The sequence below is a fragment of the Micropterus dolomieu genome, linkage group LG10, assembly GCF_021292245.1.
Source record: "Micropterus dolomieu isolate WLL.071019.BEF.003 ecotype Adirondacks linkage group LG10, ASM2129224v1, whole genome shotgun sequence".
In the NCBI taxonomy this organism is placed as follows: Eukaryota; Metazoa; Chordata; class Actinopteri; order Centrarchiformes; family Centrarchidae; genus Micropterus; species Micropterus dolomieu.
The window spans coordinates 353,905-369,016 of record NC_060159.1 but is presented as its reverse complement, the minus strand read 5'-3'; the positions used below and the strand labels follow the sequence as shown (position 1 = coordinate 369,016).

The 15,112-nt window shown below is 42.5% G+C and overlaps 1 protein-coding gene across 1 annotated transcript; it reads right to left on the bottom strand.

The window, feature by feature from the left end:
* Window positions 1-1,214: 1,214 nt before the first annotated feature.
* Window positions 1,215-12,951, bottom strand: nus1 (NUS1 dehydrodolichyl diphosphate synthase subunit). The gene is made up of 5 exons (XM_046060627.1): window positions 12,388-12,951; window positions 11,331-11,459; window positions 4,139-4,291; window positions 2,134-2,233; window positions 1,215-1,946 (listed from the first exon to the last, which is right to left on the bottom strand). The coding sequence occupies exons 1-5, from the start codon at window positions 12,785-12,787 to the stop codon at window positions 1,856-1,858; spliced, it is 873 nt and encodes a 290-aa protein (XP_045916583.1). The 5' UTR covers window positions 12,788-12,951; the 3' UTR covers window positions 1,215-1,855.
* Window positions 12,952-15,112: the final 2,161 nt, after the last annotated feature.

Sequence of the window (15,112 nt, the reverse complement as noted above, 5' to 3'; positions counted from 1 at the left end):
TTGGTCACGATAATAGAAGGTGAATTGGTGTGATCAGCTCTGACCTTATCTGAATACTCATGTAAGCATACATCATCCACCCGCCCCACCACCAACTAATTATTTTATCCGATTTAGAGACCAGCACCTGCATGTGCATTTTACCCCACCTCCACCGGCCTTCTATTGAATTTCTTTATTCTGTTGTATTGATGTTTGTGTTTTCTTTGACGATTTACTTTGACGGTTGAGAGGCTGCTGTCAGTCATCAACGTTTCCAACCGTGCAGTAAAGGCACAGCAAATTTCGTGGGACAAAATTTTAAAAAATGCAGTAATAAACTTGACAGGACAGACAGAGAGACAAATAATTAAACTTTTAGCCTCTGTAATGTGTAGACGCTCTGATGGAGCTCAGGATTGATCAGGAGGGGGGGGGGGGGGGGGGGGGGGGGGGGGGGGGGGGGGGGTGCGCTTTACTCCAGACAGTTTTACTGTATGAACCTGGACTGTGTGTGCGAGCTTTTGCATGTGTAGAGGAACACAGAACATTATTTAAAATTAGAGCTCGACTGATCCCGTCAGTGTGTCGGGAGATTTAAATATTAATATATGTTGCTGTGGCTTGTGTGTAAATGCGCAGTGTCTCTGGAGAGGACCTTCACCCAGCCAGCTGCTATTCAGTGTTCATTTTGCGATTGCGCTGCCCATCCACACATCACATTCAACAATAACATCAGTGATATCAAAGTTAAATGACATCAAGGAATGCGGTTAGAACAGCGTTTTATGAGGCGCTACACTGACGGTGAAGGGCAGAAAGTTTTATCGATTTGTATTTGATCATTTTAAATAACTAATACAACTTATGAATACAACAGGAACACTATAGTCACGCCTCTTTTAAACGTCACGGCTGAAACGACTTGTGTAAAGGATACACTGGTGTGTCAGCGCTTATAGCTCCTCCAGATTTTAGGAATTGAGATTTCCTTCAAGATGATGCTCTGAGATTGATTTCCGGGCCACAGGCTAGATGATCGAGAAGGCGATGAGGCACACATTTGGGAAATCAGAAAAGCCCATCATCTCACGGTCACTTCTCAGAAAGCTCCAGCATTGAACTTTAGTTATATGATAACTGCTAGCTCTGTTAAGGAAGGTCAGAATTAGTTAATGTTCTTTAGTGACATATGAGGAACTCTTCTGTACAAGCCGTCAGTAGACACAAGGACAGACAGTGCAGGTCTTTATTTCAGAGCTTGGTCAGTCTAACAGGAGTCACAAACAAACCATGAACACATGACTGCAAGCTGGGGGCCACAGGGATAAACACAGAGCCACATGAATTTCTCATATTTACACATTATTAAGCACTCTGTCCCAAAGCTCAAACTCGTGTTGTTGGTAGTTCAGCTGCTCTCTAAAATGCAGCTGTCTTTCCCAGGATGCCTGTAGAAGATGGGGACAAAGCCGCGTTTCTTCTTTGTTATGCGCTGCGTGAAGGCTAGTCATTTTCTAAGTCTCCAGCAGTAAACAGCAGCTGGAGCCTGAATGATAAACAGTGAGCCAGAGGGTCTGAGAGGACAGAACAGGGTTTGTGGAACGCAGAGTCTGTGCAGACAGTCTTCTCGTGTCTCTAATGGCTTGGAGAGCCTTTTCCAGATGTCCTGGAATGTGAGTTTATTATAGGACGAGAGCTGGTGGCAGGAAGTGAGCTGGCTGGCTATGTCTACTTGTTTCTATGTCTTCGAGCTTGAGTCTTAGGCTGATACAGATGCAGGAGATGGGCAGAGTTGGGGAGAGGAGTAGTGAGGGCTCACCACCTGTCCGAACTCTCCTTTTTGTGTCTGAAGAACCTGAGGGTGGTCTGCACATCACTGGCCAAGCCGCTGCTGACAGGCGCCGTACTGCTGCAGGGCACCTAACACGTCCTCGTAGGAGATGTTTCTGTGGGAGGGTAGGGAGCTGAGGACAAACACAGAAAAATACAGTGCCATCTACTGCTTTTTTGTAATATTCACAATGGCAGAGTAGTTTGATAATGAAGCCTGAATCTACTGCTTGTTTATTCAGAATCAGGTCTAAATTACAATTATTTGTGTCCAAGTCATTGAAGTCTGAACACAAACACCAACGGCAGGCAGTAGCTTACATGAATTCAGTGAGTCTGATGTGCCAGGGCAGGAAGCCTAATGTGCTGTCCACAGGACCAAACTTCACCACCAGCTCAGGGTCTGGAATGTTCTTTGACTCTGAAACAAGCACAGACAGGCAGCAGGTCATCAGCAGAAGTGATGGAACAGGATATGTGAATGCGAATATGAATATGTGAAGCCTTTTCTTTGGTCTGACTCTCGGGCAAAGAGCTCCACCACACCACACCTAACTGTTACGCCTGGAAGGAACGGCACAGGCAGAGGGCAGAGAGCACAATGGCCTCTGTGCCTTCTAAACGGGATCATTGCCACATAATCATTACATTGTGTCTGTGTGTCATGTCAACTGTATATAAAAGCTCTTCACAATGCAGAGAATAAATGTTGCTATTCTGTCTGCCAGGCGCAACATTTGTCTAATGCAGATGCTATCACACACTGCAGAGTGACGTGACAGCATGAGAAAGCGACTTTTTCTTGAAACAAGATCTGCTGATGCCAGGAATCCATTTACTGTGACAGAGAGAACTATGGAGACCTCCCTGTGGAACTACACACTATTTTAAGGTGACTTTGTTATTAATGAATTAGTAATTATAGAAGAAACTGCCATTTGAAATGACTGTCCAAAGATGTGTTGTTTCACACTGTAGACAAAAATGTGGGTGGCCACATTAAAAAAGCAAGTTGCTGTGGAAATTAACTTTTTGGCTCACCTGCCAAGGTGGCTGGTAGATGAAAAAAATCCACCGGCCAAACATATTTTTTACCGGCCAAAATAATAAATTGCCTTTTGTGTTACTGTCAAGTTATCCGTTTAAATATGTGCAGTTTCCCCACTTGAAAGAGAATATGTCCACTCGAAGATGTTTTTAACTGGATTCCACTCAATGACTAAACAGCTGTTTCTTTTTTTTCTCCTTTCTTATTCTTGCAGATTTAGTTCATTTTTTATCTTGAGTTCCCATCAGTGCAATTCATCGTCAATTATACGCCATTAGGTGAAAAACCTTTAAATAAACCCAAAAAGAAATGCATACTTATTTCACCTTAAAGTACATTAAGCAACCTCAGATCAACTACACATACATCAATACATTCAGCTCATTTAAGCAACAGCATATAGATCACGCCGCAGTCTTGCTCTTCCGCGGTATTTGTTTGTATGATCCATGCTCTATCCCGGAAACTGACGATGCCGTGCGTCTTTTTAAACGCTCCGTGTAGCCATCAGCATTGGTTGGTTCCGTTTGATCTTCTCTCTGCAGTCAGTCCGTCAGTGGCCGCTTATTACTTTATTTAATTTTTATTTATTTTGTCTACCCCCAAGACCCGCTACATTTCAATTCTAGTTTGACTTGACAGTTACATATACACTTGTTTCTGTCCTTTTATTTGAGATAATAAGGTATTATGTCAAATCCAAACTTAAAGAAGAGGCCAGAGTGAAATTTGAAGCAAATTTATATTATTGCTATTAAATGTACTTAAAACATAACAGTAAATTGTTTTATAAACTTACAACAACTTTTATAAAAACTTGTTAATTATTCAACTTAAATTTTATCACTGCTCACTCTTAATAATGCTTTATCATTCAACTTAAACCTCCTCATCGTGTGTCCCTAGATTTTGTGGTAGTGCACCTAAATTAAACATTTACGCGCAATGGTATACAAGCAATGGTTACCAAAAACTTAGTCAGGAGCCCTGTGTTGATAATGATATTCTAATGTCACCTGTTATTTACACTCAAGTGTTTCTGTTGTTTAGTTTTCCAGTATTCCAGCAGCTGTGATGCAGTGCTGCATGCCTTGTGTTCTCCACAGATGTGTTTAAGATTTTCACTAGCAGAGGATCCAATTCTTGTTTTGAGAGTAACGTGTTGCAGTAAGACCATATTAACAGTGTACAGAAACCATAAAGCTGAGACATAGTAGACCTGATTGATCCCAACACATACTGCATCCCAAACAGAGACATGTTAGGATGAAGCGGTACCTCTGAGCAGGACATCTAGCATGGAGACGCTGATGTCTCTGGAGCTCCTCTCTTTGTTCTCCACAGAGCGACAGAGCTGCTGCGCTGCCTGGACAATGCTTTGCTTCCCGTCCTCTGGAGACAACACTTTCACTGTGGGCCTGCAGGAAACCACTGACACACACACACACACACACACACACACACACACACACACACACACACACAGTATAAAGTATAATAACCTAAGCTCGATAAAACTGGCAAAACCAATAACATGGACGAAACCCACTGCAGTTACGTCAAATTAAACAAAAACACTGTCATTAAAAGAAATCAACTACATGAACTAATTCTATAATAAGCTGAAATGTGCATTGTGTTTAATGAGAAGCACATTTTACAAACTTGGAAAATGACAAAACAGATGATATATACCACTGATCAGGAATGAAGAGACCATATTATAAATAAAAGAAATGATTCAATTCTTTTTGGAGTTTCTTTAGTAATACAGTCCTTCCAAAAAATGACAACAGAAGGAGTGTTGGTTATTTGGGCTCCGATATCAGTAAGGATTAAGGATTCGAGTTAAAGAAACTATTTTGCTGACTGATTCGTACAATGAAGCAGTAGTAATAAAGGATTTCCAAACACATGTAAGGAGGCATTGATATCCCAGTTAACGTGGGGGGGGATCAATACATCTAAATAAAACTAAGATATGTATGCCTGTAGGCAGTGGGCAACTCGGTCTTCCAGATATAGAAATGTATAATATGGCCTTTGACATGAGGGTGGCACGGTTCAAACCCCGGTAGCCCCGGCCTTTCTGTGTGGAGTTTGCATGTTCTCCCCGTGTCTGCGTGGGTTCCCTCTGGGTGCTCCGGCTTCCTCCCACCCTCCAAAGACATAGGCTAGGTTAATTGGTGTCTCCAAAATTGTCCTTAGGTGTGGATGTGAGTGTGAGTGGTTGTCTGTCTATGCGATGGACTGGCGACCTGTCCAGGATGTACCCCGCCTTTCGCCCGATGTCAGCTGGGATTGGCTCCAGCCCCCGTGACCCTGTATGCAGGATAAGTGGTTGACGATGGATGGATGGATGGATGGGCCTTTGACATAGCTAAATAAGCTGAACATAGTACGCAGTCATTTAGGCTAGACTGAACTGGAGCAATCGTTACATGTGCTGTCTCAGAAAAGACAGATGAAAAAGCAGTCAGCAGTTCATACATTGACCCTTAAAAACCCTTTCAAGCAAAAGTACTCATGCATATCGAATAATGAGCAGGAAGAAGCCTGGAACTGGAAGTTTGCACAAAGTTTTTCACAGAAACTGGGTTATTGTGTTAGAGCTTAAGGTCAATCAAATTTGTTCAAAACTGTTCGACTTTGGATTGATTAGACAACATGAAAAATAAATGCCAGTACTTCCAATTCACATGGCATGTGTTTCCCACGTGTGTAACCATTGTGGTTAAGGTCTGATTTGGACTAATGTTTGTGCATTCATTATAACAGGGTGGTGTGTCTGAACAGGTGGTCAGCAGCAAAAGGAGTGCCACAGGGGACTGTACTTCTCTTCTCTGTATTTCTCTTCACGCTTTACACCTCGGACTTCCAGCACAACTCAGATTTCTGTCATCTACAGACGTACTCAAATGAACAACCTCCACCTCCTAAACGTGACAAAGACGAAGAAGATGGTGTTGGACTTTAGGAGGACCAGGACAACAACACTGAACACCATTCATCTTCTGGGAGAGGAGGTGGAGGTGGCTGAGAACTTCAAATACCTGTGTGTACACCTTGACATCAGACTGAACTGGAAATACAACACTGAGGCCATCTTCAAACCAGAGGGCCAGAGCAGACTCTACTTCTTGAGGAAGCTTAGGTCCTTTAATGTCTGCAGAAGTTTGCTGTATATGTTCCATCAGTCTGTTGTCAAAAGCCCAATTTTCTTTGCAGCCATCTGCTGGGGCAACAGCATCAGAGCCAGTGACAGCAAGAGACTGAACAAGCTAATAAAGAAGGCTGGCTGGGGTCTGCTCTGGGGCCCCTGGAGTTGGTTGTGGAGAGAAGAATGTTACACAAATTGTTTAACATCATGGCCAACACTTCACATCCGCTGCACAACCTGTAGCAAGGACCGTTACAGAAAGTCCTTCCTACCCACTGCCATCAGAATACACAACAACTCTCCTCTGTGCAGGGAGAGGAGACTGAAGGACACATGAATGTTAAGGACATTACACTACAGTTAATACAAGTGATGTATCTTTAATATGCGCACAGTTGCACTTGTGTATACATCTCATTTTTGTAAATATATGTTGTAAATATATTTTTAAGTAAATTTTGTACATTATATGTTAGTTTGTGTGAATATGTCTGCTCTGTAAATTTTTGTAATCTGTGTTAATTTTGCTGCTGCAACACCGCAATTTCTCCTCGGGGATCAATAAAGTTCTATCTATCTAACAATCACTCATCATATATGTCAAAAATAAAGAATATGGTCTAGACCTGCTCTATATGAAAAGTGCAATGAGATAAATGTTGTTATAAACTGAACTGAATATAGTAGTAGTGTACCTCACCTATTACAGACTGGAAAGGCTCTGTAGCATAAAACCGTAGAGCATTCAGTAATTATACTTATAATACTTATATATACTTATAAGAGCACATGTGAGGAAAGTAGAATGATCCAACTCAAGGACAGGTCGGACAAGTCATGAATACACTGCAGGTCAAATGTATAATGTAAAAGCAATTGCTCATTATTTAGCATATCCATTATATTCTCCCGGTCATGAAACACTCTTCTCAGGATATGTTCCATTCCTTTATTTTTCGCCATAAACTCAGCCATGTAGCGGTTAAGATAAAGCCAGAGGTACCTTAAATTTTTTCCCTTAGTTTTGTGCAAAGGTTTAAAAGGTGTGTCCACATAAAACACGAATTTAATCCTCTCAAGGCTTTCCTTGCTGGGGTTTTATCACTGGACAACTGCCAAGTGTTCACACACACACAATGTGATAACGCGAATAAACACAACCCGCAATTACTACAGCTGTATGAACCCAAAGTAAATATTTTGCTGTGATTCAATTGTAATAAACGGATCAAACTGATGCTGAAATAACTACAGTATGATGCAGATTTTATTAATACATGAATTCATGCTTTGTCAGCTCTGTCAGCAAGTCAGCAGAACAACAAATTTTTAAATGTTTGTTTTCTGAATGGAGTTCGGATCGATCAGGGCTGTGCTAAGCTAACTTGTCCACGGATAAGACAGACAGATTTATAGGCCTTCCTATAAGTCTGAAAACTTATAAGAAGGCCCTTCGTAATGCCATAGTAGCATACTACTCGTCATTAATAGAGGAAAATAGGAACAACCCCAGGTTTCTTTTCAGCACTGTAGCCAGGCTGACAGAGAGTCACAGCTCTATTGAGCCAAGTATTCCCATAGCTCTTAGTAGTTACGACTTCATGAGCTTCTTTAATGATAAAATTCTAGCTATTAGAGACAAAATTCACCAAGACCTGCCCTCAACTGGCACCAACTTATCTCTAAACTCAGGAACCTTAGAAACAGCTGTAGAACCAGATATAGGTTTAGACTGTTTTGCTTCCCTCAACCTTTACCAACTAACTTCAATAATTTCTTCATCTAAACCATCAACCTGCCTCTTAGACCCCATCCCAACTAGGTTGCTTAAAGAAATTTTACCCTTAGTCGGCACTTCTATACTAGATATGATCAATCTATCTTTATCAACAGGCTATGTACCACAGTACTTTAAAGTAGCTGTAATTAAACCTCTTCTGAAAAAGCCCAAACTTGATACGGATATTTTAGCTAACTATAGACCTATATCTAACCTTCCATTTCTCTCTAAGGTTCTGGAGAAAGCAGTTGCTAAACAGTTGTGTGACTTTCTACAGAGCAATAGTTTATTTGAGGATTTTCAGTCAGGATTTAGAGCTCATCATAGCACAGAGACAGCACTGGTGAAAATTACTAATGACCTCTTTATTGCATCAGACAAAGTACTTGTCTCTGTACTGGTTTTATTAGATCTTAGTGCTGCATTTGATACCACTGACCATCAGATCCTATTGCAGAGACTGGAACATTTCATTGGCATTAAAGGAACCGCTCTAAGCTGGTTTAAGTCCTATTTATCAGATCGATTTCAGTTTGTACATGTTAACGATGAGTCCTCCATGCATGCCAAAGTTAGTCATGGAGTTCCTCAAGGATCTGTCCTCGGACCAATCGTCTTCACTTTATATATGCTTCCTTTAGGCAATATTATCAGGAAATATTTCATAAACTTGTTATGCAGATGATCCTCAGTTATATCTATCGATCAAGCGAGATGAAACTCATCAGTTAGCTAAACTTCAAATGCGCCTTCAGGATGTTAAAACCTGGATGACCTGTAATTTTCTAATGTTAAACTCAGATAAAACTGAAGTTATTGTTCAGGGGCCTAAGCACCTCCGTGACGCATTATCTAAAGATGCAGTTTCCCTTGATGGCATCGCCCTGGCCTCCAGCACAACTGTCAGGAATTTTGGAGTTATCTTTGATCAGGACATGTCGTTTAAGTCTCACATTAAGCAAATTTCAAGGACTGCCTTTTTTCACCTACGTAATATTGCGAAAATCAGGAACATCCTGTCTAAAAATGATGCAGAAAAACTAGTCCATGCATTTGTTACTTCTAGGCTGGATTACTGCAATTCTTTATTATCAGGCTGCTCGAAAAAGTCCGTTAAGACTCTTCAGCTGATCCAGAATGCTGCAGCACGTGTTCTGACAGGATCCAGGAAAAGAGATCATATTTCTCCTGTTTTAGCTTCTTTGCATTGGCAACCAGTAAAATCCAGAATATAATTTAAAATCATTCTTCTTACCTACAAAGCTCTTAATGGTCAGGCATCTTATCTTAAAGAGCTCATAGTACCTTACTACCCCACCAGAGCAGTGCGCTCCCAGAATGCAGGGTTACTTGTGGTTCCTAGAGTCTCCAAAAGTAGACTAGGAGCCAGAGCGTTCAGCTATCAAGCTCCTCTCCTGTGGAACCAGGTTCCAGTTTGGGTTCAGGAGGCAGACACCATCTCCACATTTAAGAGTAGGCTTAAGACTTTCCTCTTTGATAAAGCTTATAGTTAGGGATGGCTCAGGTGAGTCCTGAACCTTCCCTTAGCTATAGGCCTAGACTGCCGGGGGATTTCCTATGATGCACTGAGCTCCTCTCTCCTCTACTTTCTCTCCCTCTTGTATGCAACCTCATCCCATTATTGCATGTTACTAACACAACTTCTCCCCTTTCCGGTAGTCCTGTGCTTTCTCGTCCATCTCCTCTCTCCTCCTATCACTTCCTGCAGGTTTTCCGGTTCTGGAGCTATGGAGTCTGGATCTGTGGCTGCGGGTCACCTGCTGCCCCCGTGTTCCTGCTCGACACCCTCTGCTACAACAACTATTGTTACTAGTCCTATTGTTATTATAATCATTAACATTACGATTGTTATCATTAACACTACTATACATATCTGTACCATTTTTCATTTAGTCTATAGCAACATCACCTTTACTGTCTGTACCTCTGTGTTTGTATATTATGTAGGCTGCCTCCCTCCCCTCTCTCCTTCCATCCCTCTCTTTTTCTCTCTGTTCCTCTCCTGCCCTCTCTCTCTCTCGTCATCTCTCTCTCTCTCCCTCTCTCTCCTTCACCCCCAACCGGTCGAGGCAGATGGCCGCCCACCCTGACCCATGGTTCTGCTCGAGGTTTCTGCCTCTTAAAAGGAAGTTTTTCCTTGTCTCTGTCGCCTAGTGCTTGCTCTTGGTGGGAACTGTTGGGCTTCTGTAAATAACATCATAGAGTACGGTCTAGACCTGCTCTTTTATGAAAAGCGCTGTGAGATAACTGTTGTTGTGATTTGGCGCTATATAAATAAAATTGAATTGAATAGATAAGTACAATGATAGCTGGAATAAAGTTAACTCACTGGTTGAACTCATCAGGTAGCTCTGGCGGCCTACTGACGCTAATAACAACAGTGGAACCGGAAATGCACGGAAACCCCCGCTGAGTAAAAAGCTAATTTAGCAAAAAAAAAAACAGCAGTTTGCTCTGAGCTCCTCCCATGTGTAAACAGTGTAGTTGTTTAATCCAGACCAACTACGGCTGTTTATTTGTCCAAAAGCTACAGCGTTGCTCTCGGCCGAGCTCTGCCTGGTCCTATCCAAACAACGCTCTGAAGCCATCGGTGACATCATGTGAAGTTCTCACTCAAGTTGAAAAATTTGAACTCGAACCAGCGAATGTCGCAACAAACGCACCTTCTGCACCTTCCGCACCGCCCGGAGTGAACACCATAACACACTTAAGGGATTCCTTAAGTATAAGACCAAGATACAGAGAAAACATGAAACACTTTAAGGAAAGCTTAAGGATAATATTTATGGGTATGTTGTGCAATTGAATGTTTTTTGAAGAAACCTTAATTTAGACTTTAAGGAAAATCTTAATTCAAGGTGTTTTGTGCAAACGGCCGCAGCTCTCTGCAATAGCCACCAAGATTACCATGTTCTTATGTGTGATCTTTTTAAGTGTACAGTGAGCAAACCAACCATGAGAGATGAGAAAGTAAAGCTGTGCCAGGATTAACAACACAGCTAATCAACAATTTTCATTTCATATGTACTAGCAAAATAATTTGGTTTAAAGGTGCTGTGGGGGAAAACTTCTTTCTGAAAAAAAACATTCTATATGCAAAGTTCAAAAACTAATCCCAACTCTATCCAGAACAAGGAGTCAACCAGGATTTGTTACTTAGGGGAGCCCTATATACCAAGAACCACTGCGTTGCTCTGTCAGCGCTGCCTCCATCATGGCTTACATATCTGTTATGTTAATGAAGTGAAAGAATGAATTAATTCAGTGAAATGAAATATAATACCCCACTGCTTTACATTCTCTTAATTGTTTCAATAAACTTAATCTGAACTGCAGTCTAGTGTGAGTGGGAACACCCAGATCCTGTTATAATCCAGCTGGGGAAACCTGGCTCTCCTTTACTTGACATTTAAGAAATCAGTTTACTGGAGAAAGCAGACTGTAACCCGATTATACTGAAATGCATGTAAATGCCCTGACTGAAATAACAGCAGAATACAAGTCCTCACCATGGTGCTGATGATCACTACCAGTGCTCAAGAACTCCACACTGTATTTTGATCCGTCCACACCCAGCAGGTCCTGCTGCTGCCTTACTATCTCCTCCAGCAGACGCGAGTTGTTCTTCCGAAAGATACCTTAAGTAAGGGAAACAGGTGAGTTAAACCCAGAATAAAAAAATAATTTTTATTTATTTCACTAAGATGCTGAAGGAGAAAACAGCAAATGCTACAAAGGGAAGAAGATAAAAGCATACCAAATGTGTTCCATCCAAGTTAAAGTTGTTAAAAGTTTAGCAAATTTAAAAGTGCTAAATAAACCTCCAGGTGTTCTGTTCATCTACAGTGAATACACACTGCAATAAGTCACACTGGGTTCCACATTTAACCAGGAAAATCATTTAAACCCAAACAATAAATATCACCTTTTCAACAGGCATTTCTGTTTCCTCAGAGAATAGGGGAAAAAAGCATTGTCTCGGCATAACGGATGCACATAATATGGAGCAAACTACTATAATCTCTAGTCACATGACATTACCCAAACAAGCCATGGGAGGAGGGATGGATCATTTATTTACATTGTGTAAATGATGGTCAGATGAAACATTATGAAAGTCAAAAACAAGCCAAACTCAAAGGAAGCCCCAACACAATGGACTGTGTAGTTCAGGCAGTCTTACAAACAAGTGTTCAGTCAAAGGGATATGTATATCTGACCACATCTGGATTAAAGTGCAGTTATGCACACTTTTGAATATTCAGAGGCCAGAATTTACTTTAAAACACCAACAAAAAGAAGACACAAGGACAGACCCTGACAAATGTAACATGCCGGTTTTATTCATTTGGGGATGATTGACACATTGACTGTCTTAACCTTTATGTTTAACCCACTGGATATAAAATGACTCAGTGGGAACATTAGAGTGTAGTTTGCAGCACAAGATCAAGTGTGTTAAGTTTGATACATTATTATAGAAAGGCAAATGAAATAGTATGTACAACCAGCAGACACAGAGAGCAGACTGTACCACATTTAAGTAACTTAGTGTAAAATGTTTACCGTGATGATCATATACGCTGACATAAGATATACCGACAGCCATACACCAGACCACCAGGTTGGCTATGTCCGTATAGCTGGGCTCTTCTTCCGCTACCAACAGGCCGATGTGGACCGGCAGTTTCTCCAGAGACCTGCCGTCAGACAGCCACCGTGACCGGCGGCTGGCATTCCGGTTTCCATTTACCGGGTTAGCGTTAGCATCAGGGTTATGATTTAAATTCTTCTGATGATCCGACAGTCCAGCCAGGGCTAAAGGCAGTAGCAGGGCGGCCATCGCGCGCTCCCACAACCGGCCCTTCCAGCTCTTAAGTCGGACACGGAGCCAGGAGACGAGCGCTCTGTTGACGTGGACGACAACTAGCAAGAGCCTCCATAACAAGCCGTAGAGCAGCGCCATTAGTGTCCCTTTTCCTTCTAAGTACAGTCTTAAAGGACGGTGGCGAGACTTTGCAGTACAGGCGCTTGTATCTCTCGTATTATCTGCCTGCTAAATGTGTTTCGGCATTACCTGCTGCCCAGCCTGCCTGCCGCCATCTTCCTCTCTCCTTGGTAACCCCTAACCTGTGAACCCTCAGCGTGATACACGTAGCTTGCTGATTGGACAAGATAAGAGTGACGAACTGCTATGCATGTGCCGACACACACGATTGGTGGTTGGCAACCAGCGTTTAGCACATAATAGCAGCATTACCGTCACCTACCGGACTGGAGTGTGAAACAGGTGCTTGACAGACTTAACATACCTACCTGAAATCAAATAAACAAACACAACCAATTAACAAAAACAAAACACAAAAAATTAAATCCTCTCCATTAATCCCGTATTCCGTCCTTCAGATATTTAATGAGGTGCTTAGATATTCCCCATGCTTTATCCCCAAGGAAGTTCTCCACAGTGACCCTATGCTTAGCTTTCTCTAAAACTGCTGCTATTTTCCTCCTCGCCTTCACATAGCCCCTAGACTGAAACAGCACATGTTGAATTGTATCTAAACTATTACATTTAGCACAATGTCCATTTGGGTGTCTATGAAGATTCTCAGTCATCCAGGTCATAGTTATCCAACGAAGGTTAAAATCAAGGGCAACTGGACTTGGTTGAAGATACTGGAAGAAGTTTCGTCCCTCATCCAAAGGACTTCTTCAGTTCTGACTGACTGGCAGGGAAACTCAGCTATTTAACCTCAGTGGGGTCGTTGGCCCGGGTCATCGATACCGCTGGTTCTTGTTGCTGTGACGACAGTCGTTACAGTCGTTAAGACTACCTGTGGCCAAGACTGAACGACCATCGTTGGTATCTTCACCTGAGGCCAATAGGTTACGTTTGTTGAGTTTCCTGGGAAGTAATGAAAGGACAGCATTGTAAGTGGGGGATAAGTGGTGGCGTAGACCCCCACCCCTGTTCAATGACGGCTTCTCAACCCCGGTGTAGATGGCTTCCTTGACACCTCTTTCGAACCATCCATCTTCTCTGTCTATAATGTGCACCTGGTGGTCCTCAAACGAGTGTCCTCTGTCCTTCAGATGTAAGTAGACTGCAGAGTCTTGACCTGAGGAGTTGGCCCTTCTGTGTTGAGCCATGCGTTTGTGTAGTGGTTGTTTAGTCCGCCCAATATACAGGTCTGTGCATTCCTCTCTGCATTGGACCACATACACTAGATTGCTTTTCTTGTGTTTGGGTGTGCGGTCTTTGGGGTGTACCAGCATCTGTCTTAGTGTGTTCTTGGGTTTAAAAAACACAGGGATGTTATGTTTGTTGAAAATCCTCCTGAGTTTCTCTGATACTCCAGACACGTATGGAATCACAATGTTGTTGCGTTTGACCTTCTTTTCCTCCTCCCCTGTAGTTTTGTTAGGGCCCGAGCACGACCGTGCGAGATCCCTATTGAATTTGCTAAGATTATATTTTTAGGGCCCGAGCACGACCGTGCGAGGTCCCTATTGAATTTGCTAAGATTATTAGGGCCCGAGCACGACCGTGCGAGGTCCCTATTGAATTTGCTCAGATTATTAGGGCCTTCTAAAGGCATTGACGATGAAAAGTTGTGCTATTTGCGTGTTTTCGTCAATGGGCGTGTCCGTGGCGTCGATGATTCGCTATGAAACAGGAAGTTGTTGTAACTTCAGTGTACATGCTCACATCTGGACCAAACTGTACATCTAGGATGATAGTCCCGCCCTGAACACATGTACATGCCGACATTCACCCACAGTCATAGCGCCACCTGCTGGCAATAGAAAGTGACTTTTAATGAAGCAGCCCCCGCCGCACGTTTCACCTACGTGCACGAATTTTCTGTGGTACGTGTATCTTGTCCAGACGCACAAAAAAGTCTCTTGGAGCCATAGCCTAAACCCAACAGGAAGTCGGCCATTTTGAATTTTACGTCAAATTTTGGATGATTTACACACTTCGTACTTTAACGAACTCCTCCTAGGGATTTAGTCCGACCGACCTCAAATTTGTGCTGTGCCTTCTAAAGGCATTGAAGATGAAAAGTTGTGCTATTTGCAAGTTTTCGTCAATGGGCGTGTCCGTGGCGTGGCGTCAAAGATCAGCTCTTCGCCATGACACGGAAGTTGTCGTAACTTCAGTGTACATGCTCACATCTGGACCAAACTGTACATGTTGATGAGTGTCCCGCCCTGAACACATGTACATGCTGACATTCACAGACAGTCATAGCGCCACCTGCTGGCAACAGGAAGTGACTTTTAACGA

What these genes read in the sequence shown, in the direction of transcription:
- nus1 (XM_046060627.1), bottom strand. Translation starts at nt 12,787, where the DNA reads ATGGCGCTGCTCTACGGCTTGTTATGGAGGCTCTTGCTAGTTGTCGTC. An exon ending in CAGCGTATATGATCATCACG is followed by an intron (nt 11,460 to 12,387) that starts GTAAACATTTTA and finishes CCCTTACTTAAG; the next exon opens with GTATCTTTCGGAAGAACAAC. An exon ending in ATCAGACTCACTGAATTCAT is followed by an intron (nt 1,947 to 2,133) that starts GTAAGCTACTGC and finishes GTTTGTCCTCAG; the next exon opens with CTCCCTACCCTCCCACAGAA.